Source organism: Dryobates pubescens, chromosome 13, assembly GCF_014839835.1.
Source record: "Dryobates pubescens isolate bDryPub1 chromosome 13, bDryPub1.pri, whole genome shotgun sequence".
Taxonomy (NCBI): Eukaryota; Metazoa; Chordata; class Aves; order Piciformes; family Picidae; genus Dryobates; species Dryobates pubescens.
In genome coordinates, this window is record NC_071624.1 from 29,253,616 (window position 1) to 29,279,865 (window position 26,250).

The 26,250-nt window shown below is 42.3% G+C and overlaps 1 protein-coding gene across 1 annotated transcript; it reads left to right on the forward strand.

Annotated features, from left to right (window-relative positions):
• The first annotated feature begins 1,367 nt into the window (after positions 1–1,367).
• Positions 1,368–24,652, forward strand: TRPV3 (transient receptor potential cation channel subfamily V member 3). Its single transcript, XM_009903260.2, has 18 exons — positions 1,368–1,657; positions 6,476–6,598; positions 10,049–10,153; positions 11,732–11,818; positions 12,571–12,728; positions 13,340–13,516; positions 13,719–13,859; positions 14,781–15,061; positions 15,772–15,948; positions 16,694–16,852; positions 17,788–17,889; positions 18,320–18,393; positions 19,322–19,487; positions 20,342–20,408; positions 20,781–21,052; positions 21,997–22,109; positions 22,824–22,894; positions 23,808–24,652. The coding sequence occupies exons 1-18, from the start codon at positions 1,368–1,370 to the stop codon at positions 23,900–23,902; spliced, it is 2,658 nt and encodes an 885-aa protein (XP_009901562.2). The 3' UTR covers positions 23,903–24,652.
• The last annotated feature ends 1,598 nt before the right edge of the window (positions 24,653–26,250 follow it).

The window sequence follows — 26,250 nt, forward strand, 5'->3', positions numbered from 1 at the left end:
ATACAGCTACTTCAAGTTCAAAGTACTGCTTGCTGCCAAACTCATTTTCTCTCCTTAGCAAAAGAATTTAAGCAGTCTTTTTACTGTGATTGATATGAGAGTTAAAGCAAGTGTCCTCAAATGCACCTTCACCCAGATTTAATTTAACTTTGCCTATTCACATTTCCATTCTCAGAGTGGCTTCAATTAAACAGTCTCTCACAGTTGGTGTTGAGAACTAAGCTGATGTTCTCCCAGGCAAGATTAAATGGCAGTATCCAGTCCTTATTCCAGGTCATTAGACCAGCAGGTAAGATGCCATCAAAGCAGCTGAATCAAGATTGTAGCATATATTAGCTTGGGCATAGCCATTTGACAAGATGTGAACAACCTTTCCTGGAAGAGGGTTCAGAATACATCATCATACATTTCTGTCAGGCAAAGCTGGATGCATGCTCAGCACATCCAGCCAAAGGTCTCCTAATGCCAAATCAAACTGGCTTAGGCATGGCCCATTTCACCACCCAGCTCACAGAAAGCTGATTCACTCCCAGCAACAGCATAGTGCTCCTGGTCTTTCACATGGTAGAGCTGAGGAATGCCCACCTGTCCTGGTTTAAAAGGACTTCCTCTATTTGATAAAGAGGAAGAGTTTACCTGCAGTATGTTAATATATTTTAAAGTTGTGTTCTTTGGATTTAAAATGTCTGGTTCTAGGTCTTGGTATTCTATTTTGATTTTATTTTCAAATTTTTTAATCTAGATCCTACCAAAACAACCCCAACTTGAGTCTCACTCCCCTTATCTACAGCTGGAGAAAAAATCCTCTTTTGATGGCCTTCTTGGTTCCCCTTAAACCTTCATCTATGAATCCAGTAAAGGGAAGAGCAGCAGCTGTAAGTACCTCTCTCAGATCTGAACTGCAAAGACATACAAGTTTTAAACACCCTGTTTATGGTGATTCACAGATTCCATTGGGTTGTAAGGAACCCTTGAAGGTCATCTTATTCAAGCCCACAGCAGTCAGCAGGGACACCTCCAACTAGATCAGGCTGCCCAGGGCCCCATCAAGTCTGATCTTGAATGTCTCCGGGGATGGGGCCTCAACCACATCTCTGAGCAGCCTGTTCCAGTATTTTATCACTGTTGTAAAGAACTTCCTCCTGATGTCCAACCCAAATTTACCCTGCTCCAGCTTAAAACCATTGCCCCTCACCCTGTCACTCCAAGCCCTTCTAAACAGTCCCTCCCCAGCCTTCCTGTAGGTTCCCTCCAGATATAGAAATGTAGCTGTAAGGTATCCCCAGAGCTTTCTACTCTCCATGCTGAACAGCCCCAATTCTTTCAGCCTGTCTTCACAGGAGAGGTGCTCCTGCCCTCTGATCATCATGATAATGGAAAGACTCCATAAAAAAGCACAGCAGAACTTATGGTCACTTTTCTGGCATGTTCCAAACCCAAAGTCTGCATCAACCATTGCTCAAGAGCTCAGCACCAGCAGAGCTGAAAGATGCCATTCCCGGCAGCTGGCAGAGCAAGAGGTAACACCAGCGCTGTTGGTGCGAAGCAGGCCTGTTTGTGTGCTCACAGACCCCGAGGGTGCACATTCATCAGAAACTATTATAGATGGGGAAAGATCTAAACACACCCTCCCTGTTTTCTCTGACATTATCACTGGGTAAGTGCAAGATGTTTTCTTTAAGGCTGTTTCAAAGTAACAGCAACAAAAATGGTTTTGCTTTGTGGAGCCCTTGGCGTGACGGGGGTTTTTCCCCTCTCCTTTTTTTTTTTGCTTTGTGCTTTCTGAATAGTTCCATAATATATAATAACCTAAGCATGACATAAAGGGATGTCATTTACAACCCAAATGCATCTTCATGACCATTTTCTTCTGAAAACAGTATGTAAACTGCTGAGCAGCTCTCGTTGGAGACACTCTCCTGCTGCCATTAAGTCATCCGCGAGCGACTCAGCTTTAGTAATATTTCAGTCCATAATTATTGCGTGTGTGTGTGTGTCATCCCACTTTGGCAGCTATGAAGTAAAGAGTTTGTTGTCTAGCAAGTTTCTCTCTGCTCCCTAATTTCAGATGTAGCAAACCCTGGGAGGCTGCAGCAGTACTCGGGTGCTGTACTTCTCTGTGCTTTCCGGCAGCCGAGCAGACCGGATGCCTGAAGAAGCGTGGCTTTGCGTTTCCAGGATAGTTTGGAGCTTGACCACAGCCCTGCTCCTTGGGCAGATTGGCTTCTTTGGATGTTGTCTCAGTGTCAGCAAGCTCCTGCTTTAAGCTTCGCTTGTAGAGTTCCGAGGCACCTTTGTCTGTAGCAAGATGCAAGTTTCGTAAGCGGGGTAAGTCCTGGGAGCTTCTGTGGGTGTTCGCTGTTAGGTGTGATGCTTTTGCAGAGAGTGAAATCTTCAGCAAAGACCAAACCTACCTTTCAGCTGGAGAGGAAATGTCTTTTGTGCTGCTTTCTGTTTTTCTAATTCATAAACCTGCCTTTCTCTTCTCCATGCCATGCTGAGTCCTTGGGTGTTCAGAAGTGAAGAAAGCTAGACCTGGTTTTGTTTGCCTTTGTCAGCCCGATGCACTGATATGCTTCCTAGTTTCTGTGCCAAAAGACCCAAAATATACCATATACAAGCTAAACTTACAAAAATAGATTCATCTTCCACTGAAAGCTTCAGTTACTGTAGTGACTGTTGAAAGTAAACCACCTAGCCTAGTAGAATAGGTTCTTATTTCAACTCAGGAAAATGGCTGCTCCTTTTTTTTTTTTTTCAAATCCAGAGATAAGCAGGTAAATAATCTTAAAATACTTTCCCCAAGGGAAAGAAATTGCTTTACACTGAGTCTTTTAAAATTTCAGCTAGGAAAAACCTCCACAGGAAAGAAGAAATTTCTCACCAAGGAGAAGATTACTTTTTTGACAGCAGCTGGTGTCTACTCAACGCCACTCCAAAGTTTTTAAGTCTTACAGAAAGATGAAACTCTTTCTGTGGGGTGTGAGTTTCTGCTGATAGGATTCACCTACCATAAATAGAGCACAGAAGCTGAAGTGAAGTTTTATCTTTCCCCTCAGGGAGGGGATTTTTCATTTTTTATGAGCTAGTAAGAATTAGGTTGTGAGTGCTGGAAAGTGTCGTGGTCTGTGCTGTGGATGTTCAAAGGATCCTGTGCATGAAACAGCTACTGGTAATCACCCCCACTGCTCTGCCCCTGAGGAAGAAGGAAAAAAAATGGACCCCTAGTATCTTAATTCAGTGTTTCTTTTTTATTTGTAGGGTTTTTTTTCTTTAACCCCTGCTCTAGACATAGAGATGTGTGTGTCTTGCTCTCAGATAAGCACAAGGGGAGTCTGATACTAAGAGATCTTCGTAGTATCTTAATTCAGTGTTCTTTTTCTATTTGTAGGATTTTTTTTTCTTTAACCCCTGCTCCAGAGATAGAGATGTGTATGTTTTGGTCTCAGATAAGCACCAGGGGAGTCTGATAGTGAGTGAAGTGCTGCTTACTCTAGGAGTAGCATAGTCCTGTTCACCATTGCAGATAAATGCCCTTTGCTTATCCCCAGCACGATGGAGGTGAGATAATGAGTCTTCATGTCCCCAGAGTCCCCTTTATAGTAATTCTTACTACTACAAATCAACACAGTATTTTTGTCTCGCTGCCCACTTCAAATAAGCCACTTCTCAGATGGCCTATAAGAAACAATTAGCAAGATAATGGGAGCTGAGTATAGTTACAACAAAAGCTGATGCTCCATATCAGGTTACATAAGTTACACCACTCATGAGCTGACACTTTTCAGACTGTTGCACGATTTTTCTCTAGATGTCACAGATTACAGAAGATGATGATGAAAGCCATAGCTTACTTTTCATCTACACATGCAATTAGTCGTGATTAAAAATGAGGAACAGACTCAGCGCTGTAGCAAGGTGTTTGTGCTGTTGTGCCTGCAAGTTATTTCCTTGTGCAGGCTGAGATCTCCTTTAAAACATTCTTTATAGCTGAGACTACAAAGTCAAATCTCTTTGTGCATTTGAAAGCTGTACTCCATGCAAAAGTGAATCTTCCCTCTTTTGCCTTCCCAAATTGTTTCCATATATCACTAATGGTTCAGCTGTCCTCCCTCATCCAATACAGCTTCAGTGCTGTCTTTGGCTATTTTCACCTCTTCTATATGGCTCAGCCTGCTCTCAAGTCATTGCCAAAATCTCTGCAGTGAAAAATGGCTTGCAGACAGGGCTTTGACTTGCTCCCCTCACAGATGGCCCATGCAGAAATGTGTTGCCGTATCTGAGCAGCTCCAGCGTTGCTCAAGAATGAGAGGCTCTTCCCTGTGTCCGTTGTGTGCTTTAGAGATTTTAACCTTTGTCTTTATGTTGTCAGTGTCTTCCTGCCACTCTCCCTGACCCCTCCAACTTCACACACATCCCAGCTGTGCCCGTCTGAACTTGACAACTCCTTTTCCTGACACACTTTTTGACCTATCTGTCTGTTTCTAACTGTTCTTTTCCTTTGAAGTCACAGGTTTTGTGAAGCTATTCAATGCCCACCTCCATCTTATTCTAGTCCCCCCGTATTTGATTTATGTCAAGTATCACTTTTGCCTCTTCCTGTAGATAGGAAATGTCTTTGCTTTGTGTATTCCTAAAGTACTTGGTAAAAAGTAAATAGCAAACTTATTTATGAACTAAGCAAGACCACAGTCATCAGTTTTAGCTGTGTTAAGATTAAACGTTTAGCAGTGTGTACACTGATACAACATGTCTGAAGACTATCTGGATTGCACTTTCAAGGGGACAGGCAAAACCCTTTTCCTACCTTGAATAGGTAATATCCCAATCCAGCTGTTTTGTGCATTTATTGCACTTAAAGCTACAGTTTACTCTGCAAGGGTGCCAAGGAAATCCTATTTGCCCTTTATAAATTCTTACCATAAATTCTTAGGAAATGCATCCAAAGCAGGTATATTTCTGAGCTGCACTACTGTGATCCTGTCTACAATGGTAGAAGACACCATAAAAATATCTTTTCATGCCTGTTTTTTAAGGCAATCTGTTCAAGGTAAGGAATACTTCCCAGTATTTCAGATTTCTATTCCATTTAGTGACAAGAAATTACAGCTGTGCTTACACGGCTCTGGGCCCTGTGAAGTCTCAGTTCTTTGTGCTTGGGATTCAAAATTTCCTGTGCTTAAATATTTGCTGTTTATGCATTAATAGATTTTTCATTCATGTGTCAATGTATTTGATATGCCTGTCTCCTCTCTCACACCAGGTGTCATGTCTTTCCAAGCACGCTTCACAATCTGCTTTCTGTGTCTTGATATTCCCATAATGAAGAAATTCTAGTGCTGAGGCACACTGACAGCGCTGTGACAGGAGTAGAAAGCTTGTGTTTGCATTTGTTACATTAAGGAAAGTGGACACAGGAGAGGGAAAATGTGTAGCTCATGTTGTTCCAAGTCACAGGCAAGTGATTTTTATCATTTGTCCTTGGGTATGGAGGGCACTCCCCTGATTTCCTTGGGAATGGGTCTATGACCTGGTAAAATTTACTATTTTTACATTAGGTGAATTTCAAAGTATCCTGAATTCACCTTCTTACTTACAAATTACCCTTGGTGATATAAAATGATGCCCTTGAGTATTATATTGAGAAATAGGAAGGTGGTTCTTCATCATTACTTACAGAATTCATGTTGTGGGTGTCTAAAAGCAGATAACAAGCAGTAAGATCCCTGTGTGTCCTGTGGTGGTGATTGTTCCCACCCACCAGAGCCATGATTTTTTTTCCTTTTTCCCTGAAGAAACATTGAGATGTCACCAGACATCAGATACAAGGACACAGAAGTCCTTGATGTTATCCTTGTCTTGAGATGTCTTCCAGCGTGGTTGATTTCTGTGATAGCCAGCGGAGCTCAGCCTGGGCATCATATTTAATGAGTCTGTCTGTTGCATCTACTGGTTTAGGATAATTTCTGTAGTTTCTAGTGCACTGAAAAGTTTCAAGGCTTTTTCCTTGCTCATGACCCTTTATGTCTGGATCTTTATGTATCTGGCAGAGATATTCCTTGAATTTACCACTTTTCCAAAGGTATCTTGGGTGAGAGCAGACTACTTAGGCTGTAAATATGCACAAACTTCAAGGCTACTTATAAAAGCTCTTTTTGTCTCTCTAAGTAGCATACACTGTCATTGTGACTGACAGACTCCCTTCAGTTTATCTGGGGCACATGCTTGAATTTATGGTTCTCCTGAATTTATGGTATCACTTTTAATAGCACTTTTCCTACAGTGTAATTTAATCAGTCATGGATGTCACCCTCCAGCCTTGACACGTGGAGTGGCCTCTGTGTGCTTAACTGAGAGATGAACAACTTTATAAAGCTCTCAAGCTTTGTGTGAAGAGGCTGCAAACAGGCAATTCAGTCCCTGTTCTTTCTCCAAAGGAACAGGAGTTAACTAACTGTGAATCTGTCTACTGCAGAAACATGATTAAAGATAACAACGAAATTATTCCACTAATGGGCAAGAAAACAAATCCATCTGGTATTCCCCCTTCAAACCAGCCGGAGAAAAAGTCAACTGAAAGCACTCCCACAAAGAAAAGGTAGGACTGGAGCTCAGCCTGAACCACCACTACTCCCTGGTTTATCTCCTTTAGTTAATGTTAGCTCTGAAGTACCACTGACCTCTTTATTCACACTGCATGTATGAGCAAGAGAGACCTGGTGAACACGAGGTGCCTTCAAAAAAACCCCATGCTGATGCCGTTCAGAAGTGGAAGAGTATCCTGGGTAGGCAGACATAGGATGTTTTATCCTAGTGGGACAAATCTTTAACCCCTGTCCTAGAGACATCAGACATGGGCACCAGTCCTTTCAGCTTGTGTCTCCTGTCAGCTGGGCTTTCCACATCCATGTTAAATATCTGTATAAGCTTACAAGAATGTGGTCTGATGATGGTCAGTGCTGCAACAGGGAAAAGGAAGGTAGAGTGATATTTTTGGAGATCACATGGAGGGTACACTGGGGTTTATGTAAGAGATGCTGGCCTGAGGAAAGGGAGCATTTCAAACTTAGCCTCACGTGGGAATGTGATGGGTTATAGAGAGGCAGAGGAGGATTTAAAAATGAGGACTGGCTAAGCAAAAGGTTTTGAACAGTCCTATCACAAACAGAAGCATGAATTCACTCCATTTTACATTATTCTGATTAACAAGACTTCATTTTTATTTCATAAAACACTCACTTTCATAGTTTATGCTACAGAATTAATAAGAGGATTGAGGGCTTGTATGTAAGGGGGGAATATAAGCAGTAATTCAACCCTGATGCTATGCTGTTGAAGTCAACTCAGTTCTTTGTAAAGGGGAGCTGAATTTTCATTCATAAACTTTTCACCCTGTGGCTAATGACCAGCTATTATGGCAATTTTTGAAGCTCTGAAGGCCTAGGCAGTTGTGGCTGTTCTGACATTTATAATTCTTAATAATCAGAGGAATCACTTTCCACAGAAATGATGCCACTAGTTATTTGAAACCCACTGGCTGGGTGTCACAACTTGGCTTTCTGTCATTAAGTTGAAAAAGAGAAGCTCTTTGGTTGCATGAATGGGAGATGAGGTGTTGGAACAGCTCACAATCCACCCAGCACTTCAGAAGGGGACAATTCTGTGGCAGGCTGGGTAGTTAGGGCAAACACCAACAAACACCACCTCTCAATTACTTCAGGCTCCTATCTCACACTGGGTTTTGTGGCATCAGTAACAGTAACCTTGGGGTTTTTCCCACCTCTCAACCAAGAGCTGGAGGTGTGACCAGCAACATTCCAGTAATAGAACGCATGAAGGTCATGTGAATGTTAATGCATGTTCTGTTAATTACATGTTTCTATGTTGGTGTACTGCTGTTGCTTCAAGATGCTTCCTTTTGTGCCACTGAGCAGTGAGTGCTTTTCTATGGGTGGTATTTCTCACTGGACAAAATGTACTGACTGCCATATGCACTTTCTCAAAAGGCAGTGACTTCCCCTTCTTGGAGGTATTTGGGTGGACTAAAAGCCTATAATTAAGTACAGGAAAACCAACAGGCAGGCTGGGAGGAGTGCTGCCAGAGTCTGATTATGTCTGTGGGCAGTGCTCCTGAGAGTGTGCACTGTGGCCATGTAAGCACTTAGGTATGTGTTGGCAGCTCTCCACCTGCTTTGCAAGGTGCCTTTTGGCATTTTTTTACCCCCCATGGTATCCCCAGATAACCCACATGCCAGAATTGCTGAGGTATGTCAGCTTTCAAAACAAGGTGCACTTCATAGCTGCTGTACATCTACTGGATGCCACCGTCTCCAGCATGAACACACTGCTGGGAGAACAGGAGCTGCTCTCAGAGCCATCAGCCTGCAGCACACCATCCCTTCCTGGTGCTGAGCCAAGGGCAGGTGAGATGGTCCAGCAAAGCCTTGAGCTTGACACTTCTGGCTTTATGGATGTTCACTGCAGCCTCCAACAGATGTTTGCCAGCTCTTGCACTTCATGGTCAGGGAATGCAAAACAGCAGGATGAACCCGTGCTCTTCCCACCCCTCCTTGGTCTCTCTGCCAGACCCAAGTGAAACAACAATGATTTACAGCAGCTGGCAGAAGTGATGGCAGTGCTCCTGTTCCTATCTAGGTTGTTCCTGTACTCCCTGCCTAGGTAATTTCAGGGACAAAGTCCTGCCAACCAGAGGTGCCATTTTACTTGCTGCCTACATAGCATACAGCCACAGCCACATCTCAAATGGTAAAAGGGCATTTAAATGTAAACAAACACACACAGTGAGCTGGGGCCACTAGATGATGCTAATTTTAGCAGCTATCAACAGGTTGTTCAGTAGTGTACTAATATCCTGCATTTTAACATCAGTATGGGTACTTAAAGTTAGCAGAATTCTATAAGGAAGATACAGTTAAGAAAACCCAAGAATAAATAGACTAAATGGTAAAAATTAGGTGAATGGGAAACATTTTTCAGGTGACTACTGGAACATTTAGGGATGTAAGACAGTTTCTGAACAATAGGCCACATGGGAGTCACTAGATTCACCACTGGAACTCCTCTATCTTTGAAATGAAGCAATGATTTAATGAGGTCTCATAATACCAAGGCATTGATTTTTGCCTCTCAGCCTTGCAGGCTTTTAAAGGGTGAAACCTTCCTATTCTTCTCATGCTTCTTTTTCTGTGTTTTGGGTTTGGTGGGGTGTTTTTTGGTTTTGTTTTTTTTTTTTGGTTGATTGGTTGGTTTTGTTTTTCAGATTTCATTTGTTTTCCCTGCAAACAATTAGTTGTAGGGAAAAAGAATAGTTAAAGATCCTGCTCTGTCTGGCAAGATTACACATTCAGCCCTGGCTGCTGGAAATGCCTGATGTTGTTTCACATGTGACCTTTCAAACTTTCTGACTTCATGATTTTCAGTGCTGATGGGATGGAAGTGATCCATCCTGAAGGCTCCTGGCTGGAGAAATAGGGACTAGAATGCTTATGGATGTGTGTGTGTATGCCCACACAGAATCATAGAATGGTTTGGGTTGGAAGGGACCTTCAAAAGTCATCTAGTCCAACCCCCCTGCACTGAACAGGGACATCCTTCGTTAGATCAGGCTGCCCAGAGCCCTGTCAAGCCTCTCCTTGAATATCTCCAAGGACGGGGCCCCAGCTGCCTCCCTGGGCAGCCTGTTCTAGTGTGGCTGTTCAGTAAAGTATGCACAGAAGTTGGATGCAAGGCTGGTTTGAAGCTGCTGGGGTAGCTGCTTAGACATGTCAGGATCTGATGCCACGTGTCCTAAAAATATCTTGGGATCTTTTGCCCATCTGCCAGCAGGAAAATGCTGGGCACAGTGTTGGAGGTTGGGATTCCCCCAGGGGAAAGCAGATAAGCTTCTATTCCAGCATCCTATTAGGTACAATGCCAGAACATATAACTTGTCAGCCTTGTCCTGGGCATGCCTTGTGTTGCGCTTTGCTCGTGCTGTGGCTGAGCTTGCTGCTTTACTAATATTTGACAAACTCACTGTGTTCAACAGTTCACACTTTTTCCTGGAGATTGAAGGTTTTGAAAGCAATGCAACTCCAAACAACACCTCTCCCCCTGTGTTTTCAAAACCAATGGATTCAAACATTCGCCCATGGTAAGTCACAGACTCAGTGCTCACACTGGCAATACTTTCTTTTCAGCAGCCTCTCCTTATTTCTCCTTAGATTTCAGAGGTAACATTTCTTAGTCAGCTCCACTGCAGGTCAGTTGTTGCTAGATGACTTACCTCTGAGTTTATCTGCTGATAAACTGGATAAATGAGGCCTCAGATTTGAATAAATGTAAAATCAGTAAAATTTGTTGGGTTTTTTTCTTTGGTCTCAGCTTTTTATTTATGATATATTAGGACAACCTCCACAGATCCATTTGTGCGTTTCGTACTGCTTGGAGACCACAGCTTGATTTAGCAAACCCTGCTCCCAGCTGTGTGCTGACATCCTCCCTCTTTTGCTCATTACCAATCAAACACCATGAAGATGCTGAGTCTGAAATATTTCAAGGCAGCCATTTATGCAGAATGAATAGAAAAAAATTATGGCTGGGAAGAATAAATTTCATTTTTCAAACGTGTGGGGCACCAACAGCCACTAATTCTGCATAAGGAAAATAGGCATTGAATAAGGACAGAAAAGGCCAAATGCTTTTGTCTGCTGGGTGTCCTGTCAGCATTTGGGAGTCAGCTGACAGTCTTATTTTGGTTTTAGAGGAGAGGTTTTCAGATTTCTCCCTCTCATCCAGGCACTGACCAGCACAAGCCACACACATTCTTTGTCACCAGCTTCCTCTGGCTTTTCTGCAGAGAAGTGACAGACTGAATGAGAATGGACTTGCAGCTACCAGCTGTATTTCAAAGGGAAGGGAATATCTGCAGGGCAGAGCTGAATCCTTGCATTACTGTCCATACATCTGTTTTGTCAATAACTAGTAGTTCAGACTCCCTAATTTATTAGCCTGAGGTGGTCATCACATCTGAAGCTGCTAGAAAACAAAACTACAGCTAAGAGAAATGATAACAAATTAATTTTTAAAGTCAGATCTGCTTTTAGGATTGCCTGAAAATGATGTACAGCAATTGCATAATACCAATGGCATTGATTCCCTAACTATGTATTTATGGCCCAGTCCTCAGTCTCTTTTAGTTGAAGCTTCCATTCAAGTCAGGTGCAAAACACTCTTGAGTTGCTTGCAGTGTTCTGTGTAGTAAATCTCGAGGTAATTCACTTCCCCTTGTGTGCTTGCAGCCCATGTGCTGGTACTGATTTAGCACTTGTTTTTGTGGCAGATGACAAATTAGGGATTTGAAAAGGAAGAATGGAAGCTGCAAGGATTCAGGCTGATGCATAAAAAGTGATGATCATTTGGAAAAAAAAGATGAAAAAACCCTTCCCACAGTTTCAAGATGTAATGAAAGAACATAGCAGAACACAAGACAGGTTGCTTCCCTAATGATTTTTAAATAGAATAAAATCCTGTGGGTGTCTTCATTTTTAGCACTCCCTTTAAAATTCACACAGGAGATAAAATGATAGCATTAAAAAGCATAATATCAAATTAGGCTAATTTCAGCTCTGCTGTAGCTTCTGCTTCCTAGTGCTGCCTGATTCTTCATGCAATCTGTCAAAATGTCTTCCAAAATCTCCCTGACTTGGCATTCCTTTTCTGTTTTCTGCAGTGCATCTGGAAATGGAGAAGATATGGATTCCCCACAGTCTCTTCAGGATGATGCAACTGAGTATAGCCCAAATGCAGACACTTGTGGGTAAGTGGCGACATGAAGTGTGTCGTAGTACGTTTTCAGTGGAGTGAGTCCATGACAAGGTAGATATGACCTGTTTTGCCTGCCATGGTTAGAAATGAGGTCAGATGTGTGCATGAAATTCTGACTCTTCAATAATTAAATTCTGAAATAACTCTTAACCTCTGCTTTTCTCAAGTCTCACATTTAGTGTGAGCTTTCTTCATATGCAATCTGTTCCCTGAACGGCAACACGGGACCTAGACACCATGCACAACTAGGCATGAGTTGGGAGCATTTCTGTCAGGAGGGAAAATACCAAATCCTTCTTATTGCAGAATAATTTTGATCAGGAAAGTTCTGTAAAAAGATGTGAGGTTAAAAGTTATCTTGTGCTGTGAGTGGGATGGGTGCAGCTGGAGTGCAGCATCAGGTAACTGCAGGCTCTGGAGTCAGTGAGTTGTGGACAGCAGAGAAGAGGAGAAAGATTTCTTCACCTCCATTTTGAAATAATGGATAAAATGGGGAAAAAGTGCAAAATAAAACACTTGAAAATGTACATTTTTATTGTAAACCCTTCTCAATGGCCACTGAGCTGCAAATAAGCAATCTGCAGAAACATTCTGAGAGATCTATGCCAGGATATAAAAGGAACTGAGGCGAGTCTGTCTGCTCTGGCACAAGAAATTGTAATATTTTTTTTCCTCTCATGTAGAAGATAGAATAAACCACAGTAAAGTGACTCAGCAATTGCAATATTCTTTCCTATAATTCAGTGCTAACATATCCCAAGGACCTGAGCAGACTAGGGCCAGGAAGAAGCTGAAGAGAGACCTGTTTCGGGCAGTGTCTGAGGGGAACCCAGAAGAGCTGCAGCGTCTGCTGGGGGAGCTGAGGGAACGCTCCTCCGCCTGCACCAGCGCTACTGTGCCGGGTAAGCCACGCAGGCAGGGAGGTTACCTGCTCCTCTGGCAGCAGGTGTGGACTCTCACACTGGAAACAGCTCTGTGCTCAGCTACGTGCTGTGGATTTGCAGTCAGCTGTATGCAACGTTATGTATGCCTCAATCAGCCACCTGCTTGCTGCCTCTGAGGCAACACTGGAGAGCATTTGTCTCCTAGTTATGCTACACAGAGGGTCCATCTGCACTGATTCCCACAGCCATGCCCAAACTAGCCTTCTGCAGCACAAGGCTCAGAGCCGATGTCCCTATCTAAACTGCAGTAGAGAGAGGGCTTGTGATGTAGAGAAGCAAGGAAAGAGTTCTGGGTCTGTCTGGAGTCACCATGGCCGAGGGGGTGGGCACATCCAAAAGAAAACCCAAGTGTGTTGGCCACCTCATTACTTACTACCACATCTCTGAATGCATTGTCTCACCAACTACACACAGCTATAATATGAAGAGAACAGGGTGGAGTAATTGCTTGGCAAGTCATTTATGTTCATACATATCCCCGAGGTTTCACCCCTAATAAACAAAAGGGTAGAAGTATTTTCCATCCACTTGAAGAAATACCAATCAAATTTCCAAATTCACTCTTGTAGATTACCTGATGAAAAAATTCACAGCTTCAGATACTGGCAAAACCTGTTTGATGAAAGCTCTGCTGAACATCAACCAAAACACCCATGAGATAGTGAACATGCTCCTGTCCTTTGCAGAAGAGAATGGCATTTTGGAGAGATTTATCAATGCAGCATACACAGAAGAGGCATATAAAGGTACTGCCATCTGATACCAGTTTCATGTATATGGTTAAATATATCACCCATCAAAGCAATGCTTTCCTCAAACATTCTAATGAGGGTTTAAATCCCTTAACCAACTTTCGTTCGTTGTTACTGCTGCGATCCAGTTTGAAATGTCTTGAATCTTCCTCTGTGTGCTTAAGACTCTCAACACTACCTGTGGCTGTTGTTTCAGGCCAGACAGCTCTGAATATTGCCATCGAAAGGAGACAGTATGAAATCACTCAGAGCCTGATAGAAAAAGGAGCTGATGTCAATGCTTATGCCCAGGGGGTTTTCTTTAATCCCAAGCATAAGCATGAAGGCTTTTATTTTGGTAAGTGGAAATGTGACCTCTCTGGAAAAGCTGGGGAAGGAATATCCAAATAATTAAGAACAGGATGAAGGACAGGCAAGTCTGAGTCATTACTCTAACTAAACCTTAGATTAGGAAACTCGCATCACAAGACAGAAAAATTATATGGTACCTTCTGTAAAAGTGACTTGCCAGACTGCAATGTATTCTAAACAGTCAGAAATAATTGCAAAACATTCACCAAGAAAGAAAAAAAAGAGAGAGTAAATCCTGAGTGGCAAAGAAAATGTAACAAGTTTGGTTTTTGGAGCTTTTTCTCCAAGTAACATTTTCATGTCAGTGGAGCTTTTCTAAAGCAAGAGCTAAATTCAGTGCAATAAATATGTAAATATGCTTTCATATGTTAAGATGACTAACACAGTCACAAAGAGTGGATATAATGTGGGGTCCAGAGAAGGGCAACAAAGCTGGTGAAGGGTTTAGAGCACAAGTTTTGTGAGGAGCAGCTGGGGGAACTGGCATTGTTCAGCCTGGAAAAAAAGGAAGCTTAGGGCAGACCTCCTTGCTTTCTAGAACTCCCTGAAAGGAGGCTGGAGCCAGGTGGGGGTTGGTCTCTTCTCTCAGGTAACAGGCAACAGGATGACAGAAAACCGCCTCAGATTGCACCAGGGGAGGTTTAGACTGGACTTTAGAAGCAATTTCTTCCCTGAAAGAGTGGTTAGGACCTGTAACAGGCTGCCCAGGTAAGTGGTGGAATCTGCACCACTGGAAGTGTTCAAAAAATGTGTAGATGTGGCACCTGGGAACATGGCTTAGTGGTGACTTGGCAGTGCTGGGTTAACAGTTGAACTCGGTGGTGTTGAAGGTCCTTTCCAGCCTTAATGATTCCATGATTTGATTGCTTGTAATCAACCATGCACATGTTACATCTTTATTGTACAGGTGAAACAGCACTGGCATTAGCTGCCTGTACCAATCAACCAGACATACTGCAGCTATTAATGGACAATACCAGGACTAACATTACTTCTCAGGATTCCAGAGGAAACAATATCCTCCATGCACTAGTTACTGTGGCAGAGGACTTTAAAACCCAGAATGACTTTGTAATCAGAATGTATGACATGATTCTGTTGAAAAGCAAAGACAGAAATTTGGAAACAACAAAGAACAAGGCAGGTCTGACACCCCTGCAACTGGCTGCAAAAACTGGGAAATTAGAGGTGGGTATTATTTCAGCAGCATCTAAGAGAAGTTAACTATGGAGAAAGGGTCAAGGCCAACAATCTGCTCAGCCATTTGTGCTCTGATATAGTTTTCCACTCTGGTTGTGCTGTGCTAGTATCAGTAGTATTTCATGAGCTAATGTTCAAAATCCAAGCAAATATTTCTATTGCAGTGTTGCTTCTGCCCTTCAAGGTTTCCCTCTATTGATGCCTCTGTGTCCACAACACACATGCTGTTTAAAAACAGCCTTGCAAATGCTGCTGTTGTACAGAAGCTCAGAAATCCTGCTTTTATTACAGTACCACCTTTATGAAACAGACAGGCTAGTCATTTCAGAAGGCTCACCAGAACTGCTGTTATGCTGCTGTAGAATTGGGCTCTCACAAATCAACTATGGTAAATAAAATTGACAATGGGATCATTTAGAAAGTAATTGTTGAAGTTAAAGGAAGATATAAATGTGAACACATGGGGGGAAAACGTGCTTTTATGCTTTAGAAAAGTGTCTCTGATGAAATCTGGAGGCATTAAAAATGCTCTTTTTCTGTCCTAGAGGTCTGCCATCTCTAACACTGCTTATTGAATAACAGACTTACAAATGCAGTGAATTGCACTCCTGTAGCTAATGCTGTGGTAGTTAAAAGGTAGGGGGTTGGCAGGTATGTGTGTGTGCATCTGCTTACAAGTGATTCTGTTAATGTTTTAGATTCTGAAATACATCCTGAGCAGAGAGATAAGAGATAAGGCAAACAGGAGCCTGTCAAGAAAATTCACAGACTGGGCTTATGGTCCTGTTCAGTCTTCTCTTTATGATCTGACAGATTTAGACACCACTTCAGACAATTCAGTACTGGAAATTATTGTCTACAACACAAATATTGGTGTAAGTTACCCATTTCTTTAATTACCTATTTTCTAGCAGTGCACCCATTTCAGATGTGTCAGCCTGTGCATTTGACTGAATTACTTGTAAAAGAGTAATTTTTGGTGCTCAGTTTTGTACCAGGAGCAAGATGAATTTTATGTCTGTAGGTTGTCAGCTGTCAGTGAATGTGCATTCAGCTCCTGAAGCCCAGGCTAGGCATTTTAGGAGTGTGTTTTCTGCATCTGAAGCATTGATTTCTCTTGCCTAGGAACATAAATATGGCCCAGCTGGTCAGACCAAAGCTAGTGTCATGTCTCCACGGTGTGGCCACTAGCAGGTGCCTAAGGTAGTGCACGAGAACAGGGAAGCCAACAGAAATACTTTAAAGGAGCACTCTGCCAAGGTTATAAACCTTACTGAACAGGTGTGTGGTTTAGGTGTTGAGGAGCATTAGCTCTTCAGAGCCAGAATTTTACATTTGCTAAATAGAAATACTGCCATAAAACTCCTGTGGGAAGCAAGAGCAGAAGTTCCCATTAGTTTCAGCTCAACCATAATTTACTAGAATGTGGCAGGTTATCCCAGCGTGAGTCAGGAGCTGTCCCATTGTACCTTGGCACTTTGTGGTCTGACACAGAGCGTAGATGTTTCTAGATCAGCATGGACAGAAACAGAATGAAATGCCCAGAAGGCATGCCTGAAAAATGACCTCACTTACCTTACAGGTGGCAAATTCCAATCCTAGTTGCTTGTTTTCCTACAGAATCGTCATGAAATGCTGACTTTGGAGCCTCTGAATTCCCTCCTGAGAATGAAGTGGAAGAAGTTTGCCCGCCACATGTTTTTTATCTCATGCTGTTTTTATTTCCTATACAATGTGACATTAACGTTAGTTTCCTACCACAGGCCTAATGAAAATGAAGTGAGTACAGCAACTTCATCTCACCAAATGTTCCTAATTTAAAATGCATTTCCTGAATTGTGTTTAAAATGCTAAACCAAAACCAGATAGCAGAGTATGTGGCTGTAGGGAGAAGCAGCTTCTTCCACATCGGGCTGTTGTATCTGGAAGGAAAAGCAGGAGTGATATAGGAGGTTTGTGTTTTGTGAGGGACTCAAAATACAGTGCAGAAAGGCAGTTACAGTTGTAGAAGTGTGGGGAGGGTTTTCTGCTCTGCTGTGGTGAGACCACACCTGGAATACTGTGTCCAGTTTTGGACTCCTCAGTTCAAGAGAGACAGGGATCTGATGGAGAGAGCCCTGTGGTGGCTGCAAGGATGAATAAGGGCCTTGAACATCTCTCCTATGAAGAAAGGCTGAGAGACCTGGGGCTGTTTAATCTGAAGAGAAGAAGGCTGAGAGGGGATCTTATCAATGTCTATAAATATCTAAGGGGTGGGTGTCAAGATGAAGGTGCCAGGCTCTTTTCAGTAGTGCCCAGTGACAGGACAAGGAACAAGAGGTACAAGCCAGAACACAGAAGGTTCCACTTGAACACAAGGAGACACTGCCTTGTGGTGAGGGTGACAGAGCACTGGAGCAGGCTGCCCAGAGAGGTGGGGAGTCTCCTTCTCTGGAGACTTTCACAATCCACCTGGATGTGTTGCTGTGTGGCCTGCCCTAGAGAGATGATCCTGCTTTGTCAGGGGGGTTGGACTCAATGTTCTCTGGAGGTCCCTTCCAACCCCTAACATTCTGTGATTCTGTGAAAGAAACTTCTGGCATTTCAAACAGATGTTAGGGGCAGATTCTGGAAACCCAGCATGAAGAAAACTCTCACTGAAAGAGCTTCCTGTTACTCTGCCTTTTGCCCTTCAGCTATGGAACTCAGTCTTTCATTTTGGACTTGTCTTGCAGGCTCCACCTTATCCACTGGCTCTAACTCGTGGTGTGGGATGGCTGCAGTTATGTGGACAGGTGATGGTTATGTTAGGAGCAATATTTTTAGCCATAAAAGAGGTAAGACTTTTTAATAACATATATATAACAAAATAGGTAAAGAACTTCTCTAGGTTTAGCACTGATCATCACTGATGATGGTCTTGGAAATATTTGGAAGATCTCTATATGTGTAATGCCTAAAAGTCTTTGACACAGTACATCACTTACTCAGGATGACTGGGAGTATGTATTTCAGTGTAACTGTATTGCTCTGTAAAGAAAATATCAGGGAGGGTTTGGTTTTTTTTGTTTTCAAATTAAAGACAGAGGTTTTCTATTTGTAGAACATCAACATTATCAAATTACTGGCTTTAAGGGCACTGTGGAATTAGAACTTGTAATGGTGAAAACCCCCAGGGTATAATTTTCACCATAGACTATAAGTAATGAAAAAGACTGAGACTTGTTTGGTCTTACAACAATTTCTGCATTTTCTCTCTGTGCACAGAGTGTGGCCATCTTTCTGCTTAGGCCCTCAGACCTGCAGTCAATTCTCTCTGATGCATGGTTCCACTTTGCATTGTAAGTCTGTCCTGTGTCTATTTTATACTATTTATAAAGTGCTTGCTTCTCTCACAGTCACAGAGAACACACTCTTGTAGCAGATGCTCACCTTCTCTCTAGACTATCAGCTTCTAAAGGGGTGGAAGTAAATTTACACACAGCTTTTCTGTAGCTCACACTGTTTTCATGGGTTGGTGACAGTACTGGGAATTGATGTGTACAGACTGTCTTTTTGCCAAAGTACAGCACTGCCTTTAGCTTCTCCTGATGTTTTGGGTCTCTTGAGAGTTCTCTGTGGCAAAATGTGTTTAAGAAACCTGGTTGATAAACCAGATACAGTTCCACACTCAACCACTTCAGGAAGGCAAAATAGCATAAAGCTGGTTCAGTTGGCTGCTGGAAGTGTCCCTTCAGCTGGCCTAGATAAAGCACAGATAATTCCCTCTCATTTGTAGCATATGATTGTAGGATCAATAAAAAGAGAGGTGGCTTAACTCTATCTTCATCCTCCTACAACCACACTGATATCGATCTTGTGCTGCTGAGAATGTGGTCACAGCACATCACACCTCCCAGTGTCTTCCTTATTCATGGAAGGTCCATAATGATTCAAACAATTCATTAAGCTGCAGCTTCAAAGGTACTATTAAGAATTCTTAATGCCTTTGTCAGCAAAATCTGCACTGACCAGCTATTTTGGGGAGAACAGCTCACTTTAAGCTTTAACAAATAGAATCCTAATATGTTGATACTCTTATACTACATCTACTCATCTGTGTTACTGTCAGACTCTAATAGTGGTGTTCATAGGGGAGAACAGAATGCAGGGTGAAGTTAGAACTCAAGCATGAGATGTAAATAAGTCTTGTTTTCATGTTTTTCCATGATGCTGTTGGTTTTGTGTCAGTAATTTCCCTTTTACACCCATGTGTTTGTTTTTTAACAGTTTTATACAAGCTATGCTTGTGATCTTCTCTGTCTTTTTGTACTTGTTTTCCTACAAAGAACACCTCGTGTGTCTTGTTCTGGCAATGGCCCTAGGATGGGCTAATATGCTCTATTTCACCAGAGGTTTCCAGTCCATGGGCATTTACAGTGTTATGATTCAGAAGGTAGGTTTGTTCTCTTTTGTTTTACCTGCCCTGTTACCTTCCTTGCTGTGATGCAAGCCCAGTCAAGCATATTCAGCAATGTAGATGCATTGTACAGTTTACATTGACATTTCTTATTTATAATTGCATACAATCATAGAGTCATAGCATGGCTTTGGTTGGAATGGACCTTAGAAATCATCCACTCCAACCTCCCTGCCATGGGCAGGGACACCTCTCAACTAGATTCAGCTGCTCAAGGCCTCATCTAACCTGGCCGTGAACACCCCGAGGGAGGAGGCATCCACAGCCTCCCATGGCAGCCTATTCCAGAGTCTCACCACCCTCATACTGAAGAACTTCTTTCTAAGATCCAGTCTAAACCTACTCTCCCTCAGTTTCAAACATTCCCCCTTGTCCTATCACTAGCCTCCCTCATGAAAAGTCCCTCTCCAGCCTTCCTGTAGGAACCCTTCAGGTATTGGGAGCTAGATATATTTTAACCTACTACTTCAGCAGAATACACTGTATAACTTCAATGGCAGAAACTTCTTCAAATTAACATTTTATTCTATTAAATATATAAGTAACTTGTGGCTTTGGAGCTAATGTAGTTCTGCTGTTTAATTGCATCACATCCTGTAATGTCTTTACTGTACAGTTAGTCACCCTTGGGCAACTCACCAAGCTCTCAGTCATGAAACTGAAAATCAGACCTAAATCTTTCTGGGTTTCTCACTGAGGCTACAAGCAGTTTGCTTACTGAAACCAATCTGATACTTCAGTATGTACCACACCTGTATCCCTGCAGAATTCATCAGCCTAAAGCTAGTTCTCAGTTTTGGTTTCTGATGCATGTTTAATTTGCTTTCTAGGTCATCCTGCAAGATGTGATAAAATTTTTAGTTGTCTATATCGTGTTTTTGCTGGGATTTGGCGTAGGTAAATATTACTGGAGAAAAGCACTGATGCTCTGTGTGAGTAACAGTTTTAGCATTACTATCAGTAAGAACCCTGCTGTCATGATGAGAGCTCATGCTGGGGTTTCTTCTGGAAACTGAAAAGCCAAGTTTAGGGATCTAAACTGTCTAGAGACTATCTGAGCAGATAAGTAATTTGGCTGTCTTGATTGCCTGCACTTTCAGTTGGATGTGGGCTCATTCTGCTTGCTGGTAATCTGCCATCTACCTGCTGCTGTGTATGTTGCTGGGCAGCTCTAGCTCTTTAGTATGCATTCTGCATTCTTTAGGGTGAAATGCCATGGATACATAAAGCATGTTTTGTGATTAAAATCATCTTGTGCTTTCTTCTCAGCTCTTGCTGCACTGATTGACACTTGCCAAGATGGCAGTGACTGCCATTCCAACAGCAGTCTGGGACCTGTTCTGATGGATCTTTTTAAGCTCACCTTAGGACTGGGTGACCTGGAGATCCAGCAAAATTCCAAGTACCCTGTACTATTTCTTCTGCTCCTCATAACTTATGTCGTGTTGACTTTTGTTCTTCTCTTGAACATGCTGATTGCATTAATGGGAGAAACAGTGGAAGACATTTCTAAAGAGAGTGAGCACATCTGGAAACTCCAGGTTTGTTTGGGAGTTTGCTTAGTGAAGCACAGAGGCATTTCTTCTTAGCTGCACCTGTGGTACCATCATGCTGACAAAGGGTTAGGTATTAACAGTGATAATCCCCATTTGTATCTGTGTACAGACACTGGAAATAAGTAATTTTAGTACTAGGGTTTTGCAATAAGAGATGAATTCACAACTCTCCTGAAGGTAATCTCATGGCTCAGATATTCAGCTGCCTTTTTTCTTTGCTGTCACATACCTGTATGACTTTCTTTCCCCTCGGTATGTCACCAGGAGGTGTGTTTCATTATCTGCCCAGAAATCTGTAACGCAGCGCGCTCTGCACTTCCGTCCCTTCACTCTGAGCAATGCATGAGGTCATCCCAGATTCTCACACCTCATCCAAGCCTGGGCTTGGCAGCTGCAAGCCCCATGCTGTCATCAAAACACAATCATCATTAGGACTGAAGCTGCTTTCTGTGGTGGGCAGCATCCCACCTCAGATGATCTATGTGGCAGGCTGTTGCATGAGGGTTTGTTAGCACTGAACCCTAAACACTGAGTTTGGAGTGAGATTTCTTGATTCTTCCCTGAGTGTGCCTTCTGTGTGGGGCTAACCAGAGAAAGCTGTGGCTCCCTGCTCGTGGTCTCTTCCAACCTTAGTGGTACTATACTGTACCATCCCTGGAGGTGTTCAAGAGGAGATTGGACGTGGCACTTGGTGCCATGGTCTAGTCATGAGGTCTGTGGTGACAGGTTGGACTCGATGATCCTCAAGGTCTCTTCCAACCTTAGTGACACTGTGATGCCATGCTATTTGCTGTTGGTGGAATCAGTGTTGGTATGGGTGGAAGCTTGACATGATACAATGAGACATGGAGCCTGCAAACTGTACGCTATGGAACCAGACAATCTCAAACATGGTTAACCATGCTCCTGTTGCTCTTTGTCGTTAACAGAGAGCCAGAACTATTTTGGAGTTTGAAAAATTCTTACCCAAGTGTTTGAGAAAAAAATTCCAACTGGGAGAGCGATGTAAAGTGGCTGAAAATGACACCAGGGTCTGCTTAAGGTAAAGCAAAACTAGAATGCTGTGTACTGTCACACAGCTCTGTGCTTCTTCTGGCTTATTTCTCCTCAAAAGCCTCTTTCAAATATTTCTACACCTCTGTGAATGATATTAAATGTACAGAAATCCAGTTTGGGGTTTTTCTGGGGGGTTGTGACTAGCAGTCTGGTCTAGTGGAAGGTGTTCCTGCAGGGAAGTTGGAGCTAGATGATCTTTAAGGGCCCTTCCAACACAAACTATTTTGTGTATCTATGAAATGTATAGGTTGATGTAGATATTTTTTTGGGAATAAAAAAGATTCTGCACCTTCATGCCTCTGTAATGTACAAGTATCAAGTCTGCTTGCAGTAAATGTTGCTTTGTCAACCTCCTTTAAATGCTAGCTTCAAAGTAATTATATTTATACTCATTGCTAATTGATGCTTAGCATATTAAAGAATGTATTACTGTGGCTTTATGAAAAATACTCAAACATTTAAGGCAAGGTTCAAGACTGTACTTGGGCAAGATTATAAAGTACTCCTAATATTTATGATTCCTCTCACCATATAGCACCTAACACTGCAAAAGACACTCAGCCTTTCAGTGCTAGGGAAGCAGGTGGTGGTGGTGAGCTGTTAGCAGTCCCAAGAAGGACTAAAGATGTGAGAGGGGAAGTGCAGGTTTGCAGCTCAGAGGATGCGTCTTAGTAACACAATTTATATGCAACACAAACAGGATTAACGAAGTGAAATGGACCGAGTGGAAAACACACGTTTCATTTATCAATGAAGATCCAGGGCCAACAGGTACTGCAGAATTTTACACCACTCTCTTGGTGAGATTGCTTGGTTGGTTTGGTTTGTTTTTCTTAGAAATGCCTTGATATGTTTTTAAATCCTTAAAAAAAAAATCTTCAGTCTCCTAATGGAGACTTTCAGCCATGCTCTGCTGCTAGGGAAGCTCAGGGTTAATCTGGTAGGGGTGTTAAATTGTTTGTACAGAACTGGAGAGAGGAGTGGTTACAAACTCTTGTTATTTACACCTTGGCACCAAAATGCAGTGGGTTTGCCTTTGTTTTTCTCCAGCAGTTCTGCTTGATTTAAGTTTTACATTCCATTTTGGCATTTGAATGGTAGAGAGAGAGAACTTTTTAATGGGCAGAGAACATTACTTTGAAAAAGTTGCCATAAAGAACACGTAGTCCTTAAATAATTCCATGCAGGATTGCAAAATCTGGCAGGAAATCAGGAGGATTCCACCTGACACCGCTGTAGTCTGCTGGGTTTAGCCCTAGAACATTCATGTTTGTGATACATGCTGGATGACAAATTGCTCCTCATGCATGTTGACCAGGAAATTCAAGATACCCATCTGCTGACAGCGTTGGAAGTGGAACAGAGAAATGACCTAGCTTTGAGGTGTCAGATGTCCTTCTGGCAGCGGGCCTCAGTTTAAGACAGGGGCATGTGAGGATCTGGGAGAGTGGCTCTGAAGCTTGTTCTGGAGTCAATTAGCATTTATATTGCTTAGCAGAATGAGCTCAGCAATAATGAAAGGAGGCAGGCAGAAACATTTCAGTGTAAGATATGGTAGCAAACTGACGACTTGCTGCTGAAATAAATGTCATGTTTTTAAACACAAAATAGATGTGCAAAACTTTGATCTTGCACATGCAGTTTCTACCATATCCTGGTTTGTTTACAGTGCATTTTTTTGCAGATCCAAGCAAAGTTCAAGACAATTCAAGAACTAATAGCAAAAACACCCTGAATACGTTTGAAGAAATGGACGATTTGCCTGAAACTTCTGTGTAGTTGTGCTGTGTGTGATGTGTGCTCCCCTTCTGAAGGTTAAAAGCATCAACAGTGGATGCTGAGAGCTCTGTTGATACTTAGAACAGCTGTAAGCAGCTGGAACATAAACTTTCAGTGACTTGGTCTGATGACTTTGACCCGTTTAATCAGGGCAGCTAAGCTGGAAAACAACAAAACAAGGAGGACTGTTTCTCTGGTTCAGTTTTGATCCTCATGAAAACCATTGCTGCCCAAGTTTGTGAGATGCTCCTCAAACTTGGCTTGACTTTATACTGGATATAAAAGGTCAGATGTGAGATATTTCTTCCTTTTGTGGAAAATTAAGATCATCATGATCCCAATCTGCTGTCTTTTGGAATCTTAAGTTATGAGACAAACATTTTGTACGCTGGGAAAAGTTCTTATGGTGGAGCAGAGACAGACATTTCACTTCTGGAGGCCACTAAATGAAGTATGGTATTCTGAAACAACCGTGTCCTGGATACATTTGGTGCTTCTGTGTTGACCGTCAGTGTTACTGGAGGCTTGGTCCTGCAAGTTGGAGGCAGCCTCTCCAGATCTCACCAGCTTTGCCTGAGCTGTGTTGCTGTGTGCAGTCCCCATTTGCTGTCTTTTATTTGTTACTCTGTGTGTATGCCTTCCCATAAAATACCAGGGCAGGAACAGAATTCATGATGGAGAATGTTTCTGAGCCTGTTCAGTCACGATGTCTTTACCCACTCAGGTTTCCTTGCTGTTGCATCTTGCTGCATAAACAAAGTTTTATCCCATTGGAGGTTGTTCTGGTTTAGAAGTAAGTTAATACTGTATCCAGCCACTTCAGGAAAATAAGAAGCCAATGTTTCTTCCCCAGACAAGTTCAATGCAAAGCGATTGCAGACTTTGAGAAGCTTTTATTAGTGTCCAGAGGACTACGTAATGCATTTCTGTAGCACTTTGTGTTCCACTACCTGTGATACAGTGAATTGTAATTTCAGTTTTCTGGTTTTTTGTGGATGTATAAAAAGAAATATTTGTTCTGAGTGCTTTTAAATTTGAGTTTGTACATCAGGTGTCTTCAGTGTCGTGGCTTTTCATCCTACATAGTCATTTGCCACCTGTTTTAAAGGTGACACTTAGGAAAGAGGTGAATTCTGTGTTTGGATGATAACATGAATTGCATTGGACTCTTACAGCTAAGCCTGCTGGGGGCAAAATGCTCCAAAAGACTTTCTTGTCACTGAAGAGAGCCTGAGGGAACTCTCCAGCGGAAAGGACAGCGCCAAGCTGTTTGCAGGGATGGTGAACATGGTTCTCACTACCCAGCTGGTCTTCTGGAGATGCTGTATCCTGTGTTTCCTACTACATATGGCCTGGATGGATGGGACCAAACTGAAATCTTCAATTCAGTTACCTTTTTACAGGGAGTAGGAATTTGAAGGACATTTATGTGTATCAGTAGAGCAATGTAATATCTGAACATTGTTTGGCCTTGGTAGGATGTGTGAACATGGGAAGAAAAACTCCTGCAGTCTTGGAATCCTTCATCTTTGGTTAATTTTGCATTGAAACTGCCAACAAAGAATATTGCCTTAGGACTACACAGTTCCATTTGGATTCTCTTCAGTGCCAGTGTTTGTACAAAATAAAAATACCTCTTCACAACTGCTCATGAACCAGAAATAAAGGAGCCCATGGGGCACTCCATGTTGCTGTGGGTAGGCCTGTCACTGAAAACAAGCTCAGGTATCTCTGCCTTGTGCTGGGGCACACTGTGGGTGTTGCCATAAACAGGGAAGGCACAAAAAAAACCCATAAGGAGTTGTGCTGTGCCAGTGTCCAGGCACAAAACTCTCTGAGACAACTGAGGGAAGGGCTAAGGGATTGTTTCTAAAAACTCTTTGCTGTGAAAATACCCTCATCTGTGGCATCACACTTACTGCCTCCTAGCTCAAGACTGTTACCAAGAACGTCATGAAAAATGACCAGAGAGGGTAATTCTGTAGTTTTTATACAATGTTTATTTAAATTAAAGGAATAAAACTTGTAATTCAATAAGCATTCTGTCCTCTGTTTTTATTTTATTGCCATAGGAGTTCCACAAAGCAAGGAAGAAAGGCTTTTGGCTTAGTAGTAAATAAGACAGACATCACTTTTCAACAGATATAATGTAGGGGTTACCTAGAGAATGAATCTTTCAGTTGTATCTATATGTAACACTCTTAATGTTTTCTCTATTCCAAATTATTGTCAAATATGTTAAAAAACAGCTTCAGAAAATTAATTATATCTCCATTTTCTCCTCTTTTTCAGCTCCTCTGACAGGCTGTGTCTTTACAAATACAGACCAAGTCAGTCTCAGAATTCTC

Coding starts and splice junctions, on each gene's coding strand:
- TRPV3 (XM_009903260.2), top strand. CDS start 1,368: ATGATAATGGAAAGACTCCATAAAAAAGCACAGCAGAACTTATGGTCA. Junction 17,890..18,319: donor TATTTTTAGCCATAAAAGAG/GTAAGACTTTTT, acceptor CTCTGTGCACAG/AGTGTGGCCATCTTTCTGCT. Junction 22,895..23,807: donor TGAAGATCCAGGGCCAACAG/GTACTGCAGAAT, acceptor ATTTTTTTGCAG/ATCCAAGCAAAGTTCAAGAC.